The sequence below is a fragment of the Haliotis asinina genome, chromosome 10 (assembly GCF_037392515.1).
Source record: "Haliotis asinina isolate JCU_RB_2024 chromosome 10, JCU_Hal_asi_v2, whole genome shotgun sequence".
NCBI lineage: Eukaryota > Metazoa > Mollusca > Gastropoda > Lepetellida > Haliotidae > Haliotis > Haliotis asinina.
In genome coordinates this window covers 32195251-32211628 of record NC_090289.1, presented here as the reverse complement: position 1 = coordinate 32211628, position 16378 = coordinate 32195251, and the positions used below count along the sequence as shown (strand labels likewise).

Genomic DNA, 16378 nt, shown 5'->3' with positions numbered 1-16378 from the left:
AGATCACATTCTCATTTACAGCACTGATCATGAAAACCTATGAGTATCATTGTTGTGTTCAACAGTGATTAACAAAACATACTCAGCAGACCAAAATCACATTACTGGTTTATCTGAAACCCGAACCAAAATATAAACGCAACAGACATCAACATGAAATATGTGAAAACACCTCAATCATCAGGAAGGCTAGGCTAGGATTCAAACCCAGGTTCTCTGGTTCTGGCAAGCCTAGAGGATGCACCCACACACAGGCCACAGCAGAACCTAAAGTGAGCACATTTATACACTGCACTCAGCAGTATTCCAGCTAAATGGTAGCGGTCTGTAAATAATCAAAAAAGGAAGAGACAATCCAATGATCAACAGCATGAGCATCGATCTAAGCAGTTGGGATACAATGACATGAATCAACCAAATCAGCAAGCCTGACCACCCAATCCAGTTTGACACCTCTCACAACATCCATGGGTCACTGAAGATCAGTTCTAACCAGGATCTTCATGGATTTATCAACATATGAACTCTATTATACAGTGTAGCTCATAAGGCATCCCTTTGATACAGATTCATTTGTTCATGGGAATAATTACATGCAACTTAATTTGCAATTCTAACCTGATTTGAGTGACTGCATCACTTTCTTAATCATTATGATTCAAGAATTCATTCATATGACTTTCAATTAGTTTGTGCCATAAAAATATGTATTAGCATTTCATAGACAGGTTCCCCACGCTACCAACCCAACACTTTCAGAACTGTTTAAATGAATGGTAATTCACATCAAAGCATTTGACCATGCTGCAAATGGAAAATTTGTCCCAAGACAATATCCAAGCTCTTAAATTGTTTCAATGAATTACATTTCGTGAGGGATATTAATAACAGTGATAATCACAACCTGTTCAAACTCATCAGGAATGTAAGGGAGATAACTCCACATGGAGGACCATGGACCAGAAGTGATCAAGTGGATGGCACTTGACGTGAAGAGCTTCATCATGTCAGTGTTAATGGCACGGTGACTTTCACTGGACTAACGTGACCCCAGCAGCTAAATACAAGGACAGCGTGAGGCCTCACTTCCATGGATGCCAATCAAATCAAACCTTGAAACAGAAGTCACCTTCTCTCTATAAGCAGTTTTCAGTTGACAGGGGCTTCTTATCCATTGATACTTTTCCTGATTCTTCCTGATATTTACAGCCAACTATGAATATTTTCAAATAATCTCTATTCATTTCTTCTGGCTTTGTGGCTTTTGGCAGGGGCAGTCAATTGACAAAGTGTCACCTCAATGAAGCTGGCTGGGGAAGAAAATGAGCTTCCGAGCAAAGTGTTTGCAAGAATATTAATGTTTAGTTGCATGTCATGAATTACGATTTGTTATGAGATATGGTTATAGGTTAAGAAAACAGCTCTAAAACATTTCCATGGCTAACGTTCTTTCACATGTTGATCTTAACACGTAAAATTTTATGATTCAAATAGAACTGTATTTGAAGACACAGCAGCTGAACAAACCATGGACAGTGACAATGACATGAAGAAATGAGGACAGAAACTGATTTATCACAAGGTTGCATGGCAAACTAGTTCTAGTACCACATCATACCATGGGCACTGGCACCATTCTTCAAATGCAGAAACAGCAGGACGATGGCACCTTGGGATCTGGAAATGCGCTTCATGGATACTACAGCAGCAGCAACTAGCCAAAGACACTGCAGATCACAGAATACTAGCAAACAAACCCATAAAACTATGGTCAACAGCTAGATTACATCCTATGATGTCACCATGGGAAACCAAGAAAAACACAGCAGAACATATGGTAACATAGCAATGCCAAGACACTATGTTTATTACCATCATACCAAACTTATATTCTTGGAATTTTGCAGATGTCGCAGAAGTTCAGGATTGTCCGGTATTGCTGTGTAGCTACCTTTCTGCTTTTCGAAGTCGCTATGGTATTCTCTCTGCAACAAGTCATTATTGCCTACACTGGGTGAAAGGACAAACTTATATCTTCCTTACCTTTTAAAGTTGTCAATATTGATATCTGAACTCTATATTCTGATAATTATATAACTGTCCTGCTGTAAAAATTCAAACAAAAAAGCACTGTACATATGAACAAAGGCTGCTATTAAAAAGCCATTATCTTGTCAATTTTGGAAAACAGGGGAGGGTTATACTCCATACTGCTGGAGGATGAGTTTCAAATTTGACTCATGTCTTCAACTAGAGTGTTAGGCAATTTCTTGTATGATTCAAGAAAAACCTTTCAATAAAAACCTGTATCTTTACAAGATGAAATCTCACCTAATTTTGTAAATTTTAAACACTTCTGCAAAAGACAGTATTGCTAAAATACCCTGGAGAGGACACTATGATTAGGACACCATTCCAGATTTCCAAGGATGTACCAATGTACAAACTACCGGATAGCCAAAAATAAGAAAATGGTTCCATGAATAAGGAAAGTCATTCAGGCTGCTTTAGTGTTACTAGCATTTCCAAAGTAACCAATAAGATAGGATTACTCGCAGACTGGATATACATCTGTTGACTGTTCCGTCCACTAGGATTTGCCATAGGGTGATTAAGCCTAGTGAGTGACAGTGAAATATCGTAAGAGTTACTCCAACAGCTCAAGGTCGGTTCCCAAGCCACAACATAATCAGATTTCTCAGAAATCCAGACAGTTAATTCAACTGATACACAGATCCAATGGTTTTCCTGAAAGGTGGGGAGTCCATACATTTATTCCATACACCATACTGAAGACCTTCTCAAATATAACCAAGAATATACAACAGATGCCAACACAGATGATGGATACATACTTAAACAATGTGACATCTGCAAGAGGTCAAAGACTTAGATTTGTGGCAAAGGGTTTTTCAAAGAGCAGTGTACTCTCAGAATTCTTAACCAAATTCAGTCTTGTGAAAAATCATTTTCTCATCAGACAGATTTATACACTATTCAAATTTTACACAAATTAATAATCAACAGATAATAAAATGGAAACCAATCTACGAGCATTTTCCCGCTGTGCGTTTAATTCAACCCAGAAAGGCCTTTCCAAACAGAAAACTATATTCCACTGATGCATATCAAAATAACCAAGATAATGTACTGTCTGAAATAGTGTGCATGATTAGTACATGTTTCAGGCGTTTCATGCTGTTGGCATACAAGAGTGGAGGGATGATCTTCTCACCTTGCCAGAAGTTCCTGCAATTGCAATTACTATTAATAACAGTCACAGTAAACTGATCCTCTCACTGTTCATTATGATAACCATATACAAGGCCATAACTGTCCAATATAGCTCAACAATCAAAACACTCTGACACTGGCCCTGAAGGCTAAATGTCAAGGTCATCTTAAGATGAGAATAATCGGCATATAAATGTATTGGATGGCACAGCAGATGTGTAAATTCCTGTTTTGTGTGAATGATACGTACGACTTTTGAAATAGGACTTCCCTACCCTTTCAGCTAACACCTGAAATTCTGAGCAACATATTCAGAATATCAATGTCGTGCATCTTAGACACTATGGAATATGTTTGCTCAAAAACTTAAGTCTGATTTTCCTTTTCTGTTGATGTATAGAATGTGTTTTAAGTGTTTGCCAATTTTCTGCATCACATGACAAGCAAAAGACAATGCTTACATACAAGGATAGGGTAAACAACATTGTGAACTAACAAAATGGACTGTTTCCACATTGTACAGGGTTATCAAAATTATGGGAATGAGGTGGCAATGTGGAAAAAGCATGGTGCAGCCACTGAAAAAGTACACATGATTATTTCAAACTAGTTATAAATAAAATCATCGCAATACAACAATTTGTACCTTTAAACATATAAGCATGTAATATAATCATAATCTTATACGAAAATCACAATGATCATCAAGATAGTGAATCAATGGGAACCATTGAACATCTAAGGGATACTTACATTACTTTGGATTTTAGTATTTTCAGCAATACGTCTACTCTCGGGGGTGTCTGCAACTGCTGTGTGCTTCGTCTGCGGATAATGTCTGAAATACCACACAATCAGTATGAGATATATAACAAGAAGACACAGTCATCAATATCCCCCTCATTACCTCCTATTTCAGTCTAAGTCACACTTGTTGCCATGGAAATGTCAAAAATATTGGGCTTCACATATTGTACCCATTTGGGGAATCGAACCTGGGTCTTCGTGGTGACAAGCAAATGCTTCCAGGACAGCAAAAATAGTTTACTTATATCTATTAGAAGTATTGCAAGAAGGCTGGAATGACAAAGCATGTAATATTTAGAAGGTACAGCTACTCTTTTTTCAATTTTCCTTTATCATGGATTTAAGACGGCTAAATGTTATTTAAAAACCGAACACATTAGTGTTTTAAAACTTCACTTAAGCATATCATGATGGATTGGCAGAAAGGAATGAGTGTGTGGGTCAAGTTTTACGGCCCTATTAGCAATATCCCAGCAACATTGTGGCAGTGGGCAACCAGAAATAGTATTCATACATTGTATCCATGTGGGGAATCGAACCCAGGTCTTCAGCATGAGAAACAAGTGCTTTAACCACTAGGCTAGCCCACTGCCCTCCGGCAGAAAGGAACATAGAGTGATTCCAGGGATGTGAGACTACGTCGTAAACTAAAGCTGCATTTATAAACCCTTTCACGAAGCTGCACATTCCTTAAAACAGGTGAAATTCTCAATGTTTTACAGGCAGATGTTTCACTGTTATGAAGTTCAAGGTCATTGTAATCCATGTCATGAAACATAGAGGTATGGGTCTCCATAACAATTAGGAAAGTAATTACAGATTAAAAAGAGATTTTCATGAAGTTTATGGGCCATTTTTTTGGCAGACACAGATGATAAATTTTACTCTATGGGCTATTGACATTTGCAGTGGCCATAAATACAAACAAGAATTAAAACAGAAAGTGGCATTTAAGCCTTGTCAAGGTCATGCCAGATATTGTTGGTGGTACTATGCTAATGATCAGTTTTGTCTTCATGGCAAATTGTGAAACTCATTCTGAATGACCACAGCTCAGTTATCATGGTAAACTTAAGAAAATACTTTATTTTCATGAAAGAATTTAACGTCTGACTGCTTCATGTAATCTTAATATAATACAATGTATCCTGTCTGAGAGGGAAATAAATTTCTCAATAGAGGAGAGTATGTTTTTGGACAGACTATTTTTTCAATTTTCCAGCAATATCACAACTGGGGGACACCAGAAATGGGCTTCACACATTATATCCATGTGGGAAATCAAACCCTGGTCTTCGGCCAGACGAGGGGACACTTTTACCGTTAGGTTACCCTGCCACCCCTCTGGAGTGGGAAAAGAAAAATATCCTCATACCACACTCTGAGTTGTTTCATTGAAGCTCCATGACATCTGGAATTGATAGCATGCTTAAGACATACCTGAGCACCTGATATTTCAGTTGCCCTTAGATCTGAACAAGTCTCTAACAGAATAATCATTAGTTTAAACAATAATTTCTTGATTCTTAAACACAGAGAACACACTGTAAAACACTTAACACTTGTACGCTTACATGTTCTGCCTTGAGGTGTCTCTTCACAAGTACAGAACTGCTATACATCCATGGACTAGCATTCAGCAAAGCCTAGGAGCAACTAAACTACAGAAATTATGTGAGAGTAAATTAGTTTTTTTTGGCTACTTTTAGCAATATTCAAGGAATATCATGGCAAGGAACACCAGAAATGGGTTTCCCACATTGTATCCATGTGAGGAATCGAACCAAGGACTTCAATGAAACAAGAAAATGCTTTAACCACTAAGCTACTTCACAGCAGCAGGAAATTATGAAATAATGAACAACTGACATCAGCAGGATCTTGTACTCACGCATTGCAATATGGAAGTTTATCGTATCCTTTGTAGTTCTTCATGTTTAACGTCATACTGCAAACTTGACATTTAAAACATGCTTTGTGCCACACCTGCAACAGAAGAAAAATGATTTCAACATACAAATGATGAACACATTCAAAACTGATAATCTAACAGAATTGTTTTTAAAGGCACTTTTTCACACCACACTTCACTAAAATTCAATAATGCACTTCTTGCAATAATACTGTCAGTCCTTAGGGAAGCTACCATATTATTTGGTTTAAAAAATTGCACATTTAGATCACAATACTAATTTCAATAGTGAAAAATGAATTACTGCAATGTTGTATTAATTAGACTCTCAAGCCCTCTACTGGCCAAACACTATTTCCAGCAAACCATACAGAAGTATATCCCATGGAGTGCTCTTTACGAATATCTGATAAGTCCTTTGGAGACAGAACTCAGTCCTTGACAAAACATATATGCAACTTGTGATACAAACCAGTTCGGCAAACACTGACAACACCACGACAGTTTTCGATGTAAGGAGCAATTATTCATGTTCAATATATGGCAAGTGTACTGTGTTTGGAAGCTGTTCATCTTAAAATTTCAGTTATTGATTTCAGACAAGTCATAAGGAATAAAAGTGTGTTATTACATCAATAGGAGGCTGACATGAGTGTGTATGCCCTGATATATAATATAGGCCAAAATATTGTTGAAAATATGTGACCTTGTGTTTTTAAGAAGTCAGTATGGCTTCACAATATTATAGCACCAGCAATAATATATGAGTGGAAACACCAGAAGCCTTCCTGTGGATAGATGACATGCATCAACACGGTCACCATGCTGGCCAACAGTCACCTCTTATGTTAAACATTGACAGCTGGAAATCAGTTGTAATCCTTAGCTAATATAAAATGATTTTCAAGAAGTCACATGTCAGTTGGGTTTATTGCAGCTTTGGAGAGTAATGCTAATTGATCCTTGCTGACATAGGCAGAAACCTTAAAGTAGTGTAAGCCATACACATTAACCTCTTGGTAAAAACACTGAAACTTTTGTGTCGGCCTAGACATTTACCTCCCCCTGGCGTGTGTATGGGACTGTAAACCTAGGAATTAAAATCTGTGCTAACCATGACTAGAACCAATGACCTCTCCCTTAGGGAGTCCAGCTATTGATCTCATGGTCGTTGCCAAGGAATGCCCATTTATGGCTGACTAGTCTTTGGAGTATGAAGAAGTTACTTTCCTTGCTACTGTCTGACAGTGAAACACCTCGGCTAGGTCAACCAAGGCTAGACCTATGTCCTTATATTGAGGACAAGTGTGAAGTGGGTACCTCTACACATACACCCAAAATTAAAGAATATGCTGTGTACAATACATGACGTAATTGGAAAAGAATCAGTCTATACACACCATAATGGTGATCATGTGTGCAAATGTCTTTACTGCATTCTGACTGGTTAAGAAATCTCATCATATTATCCATGTTTGGAATAACACATTACCTTATGGCATGAAAGACAAAATGTATCTCATTTGTATATGGGATGTAAAAATGACTTCCACTTTGCATGAATTTTGTAGTTTGTTCAATATTGCTACTGTTCCTGCTTAGAATTTATTTCATAAATATTTTGTGTACAGATCATCTTATGGTGCAAATAGTTTTAATTCTCTCTCTCTCTCACACACAATAACACTAACACTAATACTAACACTACATTCATTCAAGCAACAATGCTTTTCAAGGTGCATATTTTGAGAATCCAGCCCAGGACAACCATCTTTGATTAGCAAACACTCAAACCTCAAGACTACGACCCAATCAACCATCCCTGTCTCCACAACTCTGATACAACCTTAAGGTTGCACTGACTGTCTCCTAGACCCAAGAGAATAAATTAATAGCAGCCACACTCAGGGTCTACCATGATTTGGCAGGTATAGATATTGTTCTGAGCTCCACTGGTATTTGTTTTGCTGATAAATACATATTTTGATGCTTGAAATACAACTGCATTTATTTTTAGATATGACAACTTCAGATACTAAATGTCAATAACCCTTAGAGGTGAGGTGCCGCTGGTGACCTCTGGAGTGGAGAGGTCAGACCACTGCCATTCATTCATCAGACAGTTACCTCAACAAAGATGTACCTAGACTACAACTGCAGATAGAGCACATGGCAGCTTGCCATCAAGTAATATATTTTTAGAACTCTTCAATTCACCATTCAGGTACAACCATGAGGAGAATGTCAGTGGAATGGTTTAATATTCCCTCAAGTGGAAGGTAGAGAGAGGTCAAGGCGATTTCAATAACTGCCTGCTGGAAAGACTTTGCTTGCTCTTTCGAATGCCACAGTCAAATATATTTAAGCAGTATGACGGCAATCTATCAATAATCAAGTCTGGGTCAGACATTCCAGTGACTGATAATATGAACGTTGATGCACACAACTGTGATGCAATGGCATAGACCCTATCAGATCAGAAAGTCCGACCATGCACAAAAACACCAAAACACAACTTATTTCTCCATTAATGTGAAAACTTTAGACCTGGATCAGTTGGTTTGTGGCACATGAAAAGTTTTCTGGAAAGTTCACTCGTGAAGATATGGGTTAGAAAAGGTCTTCAGTAACCATGATTGTCATAAGAGGTGACTGACTGTATCAGATCGTCAGGCTCGCCTACTTAGTTCACACATATCAACGTATCCCAACCGCATAGTATGATACTCATGCTGTTAATCACTGGATTGTCTGGTCCAGATTGGATTATTTACAGACTGGTGCCATAGAGTTGGAGTATTGCTGAGTGCAGTGGTGCAGAACAATCTATCAACCGGTACACATTAAGAACTGGAAATCTCAGTAGACAGTGTTGGGATCTGTGGTTGTACTTATCCATTCCACTGCTTACCCAGCGCTAAGACAGACGTAAGTTTATGTTAATATACAGCACACTACTATTGTTTCAAGTGTAGGCGGTGGGTTTTGTACGAGTGCGTGCAGAAGTAAAATTATAAATATGTAGTCCAAATCTTTTGCGCATGAAATGTTTACACCAAACTTGAATCATTTCAAAATATAATGTTTCTTCATATGTTTCTGTTTAAGGTACTTTTTAAAAATAATGTTGCTTGTGTGGTTTGTTGATTTTTTTTGCGTGACAAACGCAGGTTTCTCCGATTAACGTGAACACTGGCTAAGAGGGCTTTGAAAATCTATTATCTGAACTATAAAATAAAGACATCATGAACCAGCCTGATAATTACAATATTTATACCTCTGTATAATTCAGAAAACTCTCCACAAGACCGAAGGACAAGAGAGACGGTCTTCACTTTCTTACAGTGATCTTTAACAACATGTCAAGCAACATTCTAGCAAATCAAGCCAGACACAAGCTCCTTCAAAAGCGTTGCATGATACTTGCTCAAAAGTTATTTGATCAAAGTTGCTTTATTCAAGAATTTGACAAAGCTTTATGGCAGATATGCATGCATCAACGAACAAATTGATGTTTGATTCAATTTCTTGTACTATGTGTTTATGTTTTTACTGAACAACTGACTTGCCGTGACATGTGTTTGTAATGGGTGCCACCGAATGGGCACGATATGATCACTTCTTGCAAACAACTGGAGTTGTCAATATTTGCAAGTGATTTGTGACTACTTACTTACGAAATAGACAGAATTGCTCTGCTTTAAGTGAAAATTCTTACGATCATGCAAAGAGTTTTGCCATTTTAATATAAAAACAGATCCTGATGCTAAACTATGAACTGTAATCTGATGCTGAGGACAGTTTTTTCATGTCCTATCTGTCAAATCATCATGTTCAGGAAAAACTGGATTTAGAGATAGAACATATGATTTCGAGAGTTCTCAGTTTTAACAGCCAAACATGATGTTTTCATAAACTGCGACTACAATCCATCTGCTGAATAAAGGGAGGATGCCCTTTCAAATTATATGTATAATCGTTCATAACCTACTATACTAGTAATAATATACACGATCTGGTTCCTAACGCAATCCCCCTCATTGTGCCTTTTGAAACAAATTTTTAGGGGGACAGAGAGGTGAATTCGACTGAAAGGGTACAATGATTGGGATTGAGGCAGAAACCCCAATGTGTATACTACTATAGCTGACACAGAAACAGGTGTCACACTGCTGTAAACATAACCATCATTCATATCAGGATTCATATCAGCTATAAATACACAGCAACAATCCGTCCTGGCATTATTGCTGACTGCTCTCTGACCTTTACCATCCCTGCATAAACTATAACTGACAACATTTGCATTACAAAGTTCATTTGTTATATGTTTGGAACAAATATGTTTTACAGAAAATGTGAACTGGATTAGTTTAAATGTAATAAGATTATTTAATTCTCATCCAAAAGATGTCAGATGTTTTTTACTTTACCCCCCACCCTTTCAAAAGGAACATAACTGAAACTCATAACTTGACCATTTGTGTTTTTACCATTTCATCCTGCATTGTCGAACATTCAACCTGACTAAACCCGAATAAGAAATGTTTCCATCCAAAAATATTTTTAAAAGGGCAATCATTCTTTCTTCATCTTTGGATCTTTGAACCCTTAAAGTGTAACACTGGTTTAAAAACCTGTGCCAGCAACCTTGTTTTATGTTAAGAAGTTGTCAGGCTTTAATTAACCTACTTCTGTGTTAGTCTGTCCCTGACAGGTCTGCTACACACTACCAGTACTGCCAGGAAAGGGTGGGGGAGGGGTAAGGGAGGGGGGGCTCCACTGAGTCTGTGTATTGTCACGTAAACACTCTAATCCTTTCATGACTCAGGTGGCTATGTCTGGCATGTCGGCATGCATTACTTATGTGATTCAGGAAGTGATTTGACTGGGAGCTGGGCAAGACCAGAGCATTTACAGATGTTAGTATAATTACCTTCCCTCAATTAATTCCTGTCTCTCCAGCCACCTTCCACCATGAAACCCTTCCCCAATGTATTGTGTAGATCTCCCTCCTCCATCCTGACAGATTCTTCAACCTAGAATCCTTTATCTCTCTAACTCTCTCGCTCCTTCTCCACAGAGATCATGCTGACTCCCTACCCCAACACTCCTTGTCCACCTCAAACCAACGCTTCCCCAACCCCTCTGCTAGTGTTTTTTTAGTATTCCAAAATGGTCCCCCCAACCAAGTCTAATCCCAAACCCTATCCCTACACCCAACACCTGTGCACCACCATCCACCTCCATACCATCACCTGCCATCCCATAATCTACATCTTAACCTGTTCCCCTCACCCATTTTCTCCTGACATCAAACGTAAGTGGCTGCCCCCAACATTCCATAGAATTGTGTCATAAACAACTGCAACATGGAATCTGGGAGTGGAATATTTCACATATACCAAACCCTTACAACATAAAAAACAACATGGATGAAGAAGAAAATGATACAGTCCCTACACAGTTTCTAGCCAGGACATGTCAAGTTCATATAATAAGTGTTCTACATGAAGGACCAGGATAGTCTCTGAGTATACATATTTGCGATTGTAACAAATAGATCCACTTAAACTGAAAAAGAGCTGCAGCTTGACCAAACATTCAGAACCTGCAGAAATCCAGACTTGCTTCATTTAAGGCTTCAGCACTGCAGGGAAGGCAAGACTCTAGGGAAATTATAGGGTTCAGGGACTGTGAGAGAGGCTGGCCCGGTAACAATAACATTTTCTCCTGATACAAACTGTACTCACAAGTTTAATTTCATGGTTAAACATATTGAAACACCTAAGCAATGAGGCTCGTGCCTCAAGGCCCAGCATAATATGATTTTCTCCTCAATTTGAAATGTTCAGGGGTAAAAAATGCTACAACATGTGGATGCTGATCAAATGTTCATTTTATCGACAAGTACCTTGTCACATGCAAGCTATATGAAGCAATTACCTATTGAAGACTGTGTGGAATACATTACAAGCATTAACGAGGGATGAAAACAACCTACAGCTTTGTAGCACATCAGCAACGGACACAGAGACAAGAATAGACATGTGAAAACTATATGGTAGAACAACAGCAGCATGGCAAATCTCAAGGCACTGCAGTTGGCTATTAACACATGGTGGGAGGAGGAGGTGGTAAGGAACCGGCCAGGAGTCTCAGCTGTATGATGGCAAGGAGTCTGTGTCACAGTCCCTAAACCATACTGCTTTCCTACAACCTGACCCTTCCTGCAATGCTAAAGCACTAGAGTCCAAGATGAAACAACATCACATCTCTTTCTCAGCCTACCTCCATACTAGACAAATGCTTACTCTCTGAATATATAAAATTTGAGTAACAAATAAACTCGTATAAACTGATGAGGAGGCCCAGTCAGATTGGAGCTTTAGCACTGTAGGGAGATCTAGGCAATAGGGAAATTAATGTGGTTTAGGGACTGTGATAGATTTCTTCCATACCAACATTTCTTGAATGGAATTCAAATTTGGACTATTGCTTGGCCATGTAGCCAGTGCCTGAAATGTTTTCTGGAATGATGCAGCAACATCACATCACATGATTGCAAGTGAGTGTGTGGGTGAGTTTAGTTTTATGCTGCTTTTAGCAATATTATTGAAAATATCACAGGTCACACCAGAAATGGTTTTACACATTGTATCCATGTAGGGATCTGAACCTGGATCTTCTGCATAACAAATGAAAGATTTAACCACTAAGCTACCAGACCACCCCACTTATGAAAATGGTACTGGCCTTCACAATGGACAAGAAAAAGTCCTTTGATACCTCCTCCAATTATGGCTTGAACAAGAGAGCAAGAAATGGCATGCAATTTCCTTTAAGAAACAATTAAGACTGGTACCCATGACATGAAAATATGGTGAAAATATCATTTTAGTAAAATTGGGATTTGCTTAGTTATCTTATCACTGCATTCAGAGCATTAACATGATAACCATAAACTTTAATTGAATTTTTTTTTTTTTACAAATTTCAGAATTTGTAGACATTTACTACAGACTTTGGGCTTAATGTCCAATATGATCGAGGTTAGGTAAATGCAAGCATGCAGGACCACCTCATTGAGACAGGTTTGCAGCCTATTCAACACAGCGACTCTAGAAACAAGTCAGGTTAAAAGATCAGTTTATAAAAGCATGACCTAGTGTAGCATGTGCATACATAGGAGTACTACATTGTTCCTATGACACATAGTATTCTGAGTTAGCACAGGTCCCCTGCTGCGCTGACTCGGTTGACTGCATGTCATCATAACCCTCATGCATGGACAGCTGCTCACATTATGAAGTACCTGTTTCTGGCAAAAGTAGAATAGTTACAAGCCATTATTACCAAAATTGTCAGGGAAGGAAAAGACACTGGTCTGTATGGTTGTATGTCTTCAGATGGTGCAGATAACCATAAGGAACATGTAGATTCTGGTTCCAGATGTGCCAGTAAATACTAAAGCAAATATCAAAATCAATATATGTATGTATCTGTCAGTGTCAGTACCTGGTTTGTGTAGTGTAAAATTGCTCTGACATTGGCTGCACAGTACTGCAGCTGTAGACTTCTGATAACACCAATCTTTACAACATACCTGTGGTGCATAAACCATACAGAAAAATTGTGAATGGTTTTTAACGATACCACGATGTCATAGTCAGGGGAAGTAACTTATATCAGGTGGGCATACTACCAGGGGTAGCTGTGACTTATGTGTTATGATTTTCATTTTCATTTCTGTATGTGTCTGTGGAAACAACAGGAACAAGGCATCCATAATCCAGACGGAATGTTTATGCCACAATTACACCAATCTATACTACAGGCATGCCTCAAAAGTAATATATGCATGCATGTATGGCTTAGTGTTGTGCTATCTGCTTTGACAATAGCTGCACAATAGCATAATGGTAGATTTAAGACGGACAACACATTTTCTTTCCATGTCTCACAAAGCTTCCATATGGCACCAAACGAAGCTGACATGTGTTTGTTGGAGTCCAAACAGGTTGATGATTTACAATTTCTACCATATGGCTGGGAAAACATCCATCATCAAAGAAGTTGCTCCACATGCTTAGTGAGAAGCTGGGTTCAGGAGTAAAGTATACACTTTCATAAAACAAAAGTCACCTTCAAAGTCTTGTTTACCTCGAAATCTGGGCATTTAATGAGCTCAAAATAAAACTGCCAGGCATGTCTCCGAAACCTTGAGAAAAGAGAAATAATGAACCAAACACAAGCCTAGAATCATTTGGCAAGTCCAGATTGCCTCAGCATTGTTCTGAGCTCTATCTGACTTCTGACTTCATTTCACACTTGTCTCCAGTGACTATTGTCTCCAGAGCCTGTTGTCTCACGAGTCCCATCTGCCTGTATACTTCTGCTCTGTTACTACATCTATAATGCAAGGTCTAGTTTGGACTCGAGTGAGTGAGTGAGTTTAGTTTTATGCCGCTTTTAGCAATATTCCAGCAATATCATGGCGGGGGACACCAGAAAATGGGCTTCACACATTGTACCCATGTGGGGAATCGAACCCGGGTCTTCAGCGTGATGAACGAACGCTTTAACCACTAGGCTACCCCATCGCCCCCTGAACTCAAGTCTGTATGAGGTACAACATGTTAACCACCAAGGCATCAATCCACAAAGCTCCCTAAACACTACGTTTTCAGCTTGACGAGTAATACTTTGACCCACTAGGCTAACCCACATTACATTAGGTAGTTTGAACTTATTTTGATGGAAAATCACATTCAAGAGAGATATGATACAGGTTCTTTGAGTTGTGTGCTGAAACATCATCACACCCTTTGTGTTCTCCATCCAATAAAACCATCAATACAAAGACTGCACAACAAATTCACACTGCACATCATCAAGTAAGAATCAAGAAAATGATCAGTACAACGCAGTAGGGTACTTAGGCCCTATGCCAACCTGTGCCCCGTTTCACAAAACTCTCGTAAGCCTAAGATCTCGTAAGTTTTCTCGTAGCATCCGTAGCTCCTGTGTTACAGTATAGCAGGTACAATGGCTACGAGAAAACTTACGAGATCTTAGGCTTACGAGAGTTTTGTGAAACGGGGCACTGATCTCTTTAGCCCATTAATTCTTGACGAGAAATGATTCTAGAATAAGGAAACCTATGTCGTTCAGTAACAAGACAAGACAAGAATCGTTACTTAAGGCCATATTGTGTCTTCATAATCCCCACTGGGACAAAAGCAAAGGGTACTGGTCACTATCACACTTTCATAAGCCCACCAGGGAGACATATATAGGCTTCTACGGATCTGAACTCTTCCAACGACTCGAAGGAAACAAGATACAAGGGATTATCCTGCCCTAGAAAACCCCCGCAAAATGGGTGTTGTGAGTTTACACCAAACACAGCACCAAAGAACCTTCACATATTACACACCTCAGGGCCACCATCTGAAGAACATTAGCAGGTTTGTCAGTTTTGGTTCCTGATTCTTCAGCTATGCAGGATTATCTTATCCAGAGACATTCCCCCATCAACAGGTGGCACCACACCTGCATCGTCAGCATGCACCAGTAATCCCATCACAACTCCTAGCTTCAGTACATGGATCACAGGACCAACACTGATGCACTATGGGTTGTGTTACTGTAAGTATATCATTTAGGACCTTTACTATCCTATACTACAGATTCCCAAGCATTGTGTTCTTAATTGTTTCATCTGCATTCTCGAAATTGTTGCGTCAATAAAGAAGCATATGACTTAAAAGACAACAACTTATAGATACTTATATTTACACCACTGTCAATCTAAAATCTACATCAAATCATTGTTCTATGAAACAAGACAAAGAAATCTCAGGTGAAGTATGCCTCATTATCATCTCCATAGATTACATGGGAATGCAGTGTCTTTAATCCATCAGATATCAAGTTTCAAACATGAGCATGACTCAGCTACATGCTGCAACAAACAGCACCATGATATTGGATACAACTAAAGAAGTGCGATCACTTCCACAGGAATTATAGCTGTAGATCTTTCCACTCCAGCAGGGGTTATTTCATGCCTCTTGGTTGTCCACAACTATAACAGATGTCTCGCATGAATGAAAGCAATTGAAATCTGCATCTATGTTCGATCACATCCTGTTTGATGCTTGGAGTGGACATGTGAACCAGTCGGTTAATCTCCCTCTCACCTCAGTCACCGAGTTTCATACACTGAAACCATGATCTCTCAAAACCAGGGTCATTATTATGCTGCCACAAAGGTAATCCCAAGTTCTGCATTATACCTTGTCAATCTCAGGCTTGTAAAGAATTTGAAGACCAAAATCTAAGGCCTTTTAAAGGTTTTCTGGGCAAAATTTAGGCCAATAAGACAAACAATAATAGAAGTAAACCTAATCAAAATAACAA

General features: G+C 38.8%; 1 protein-coding gene across 3 annotated transcripts in view; it reads right to left on the bottom strand.

The window, feature by feature from the left end:
* The window catches only part of LOC137298869 (LIM and SH3 domain protein F42H10.3-like), a 108229-nt gene that overhangs the window by 61891 nt on the left and 29960 nt on the right, over window positions 1–16378 (bottom strand). For all 3 annotated transcript variants that reach the window (XM_067831210.1, XM_067831211.1, XM_067831212.1), the window contains exons 2-3: window positions 5933–6027; window positions 3988–4072 (exon numbers count right to left, since the gene is read on the bottom strand). In XM_067831210.1, the coding sequence (XP_067687311.1) occupies window positions 3988–4072; window positions 5933–6027 (180 nt within the window). The remainder of the gene's footprint in view (window positions 1–3987; window positions 4073–5932; window positions 6028–16378) is intronic.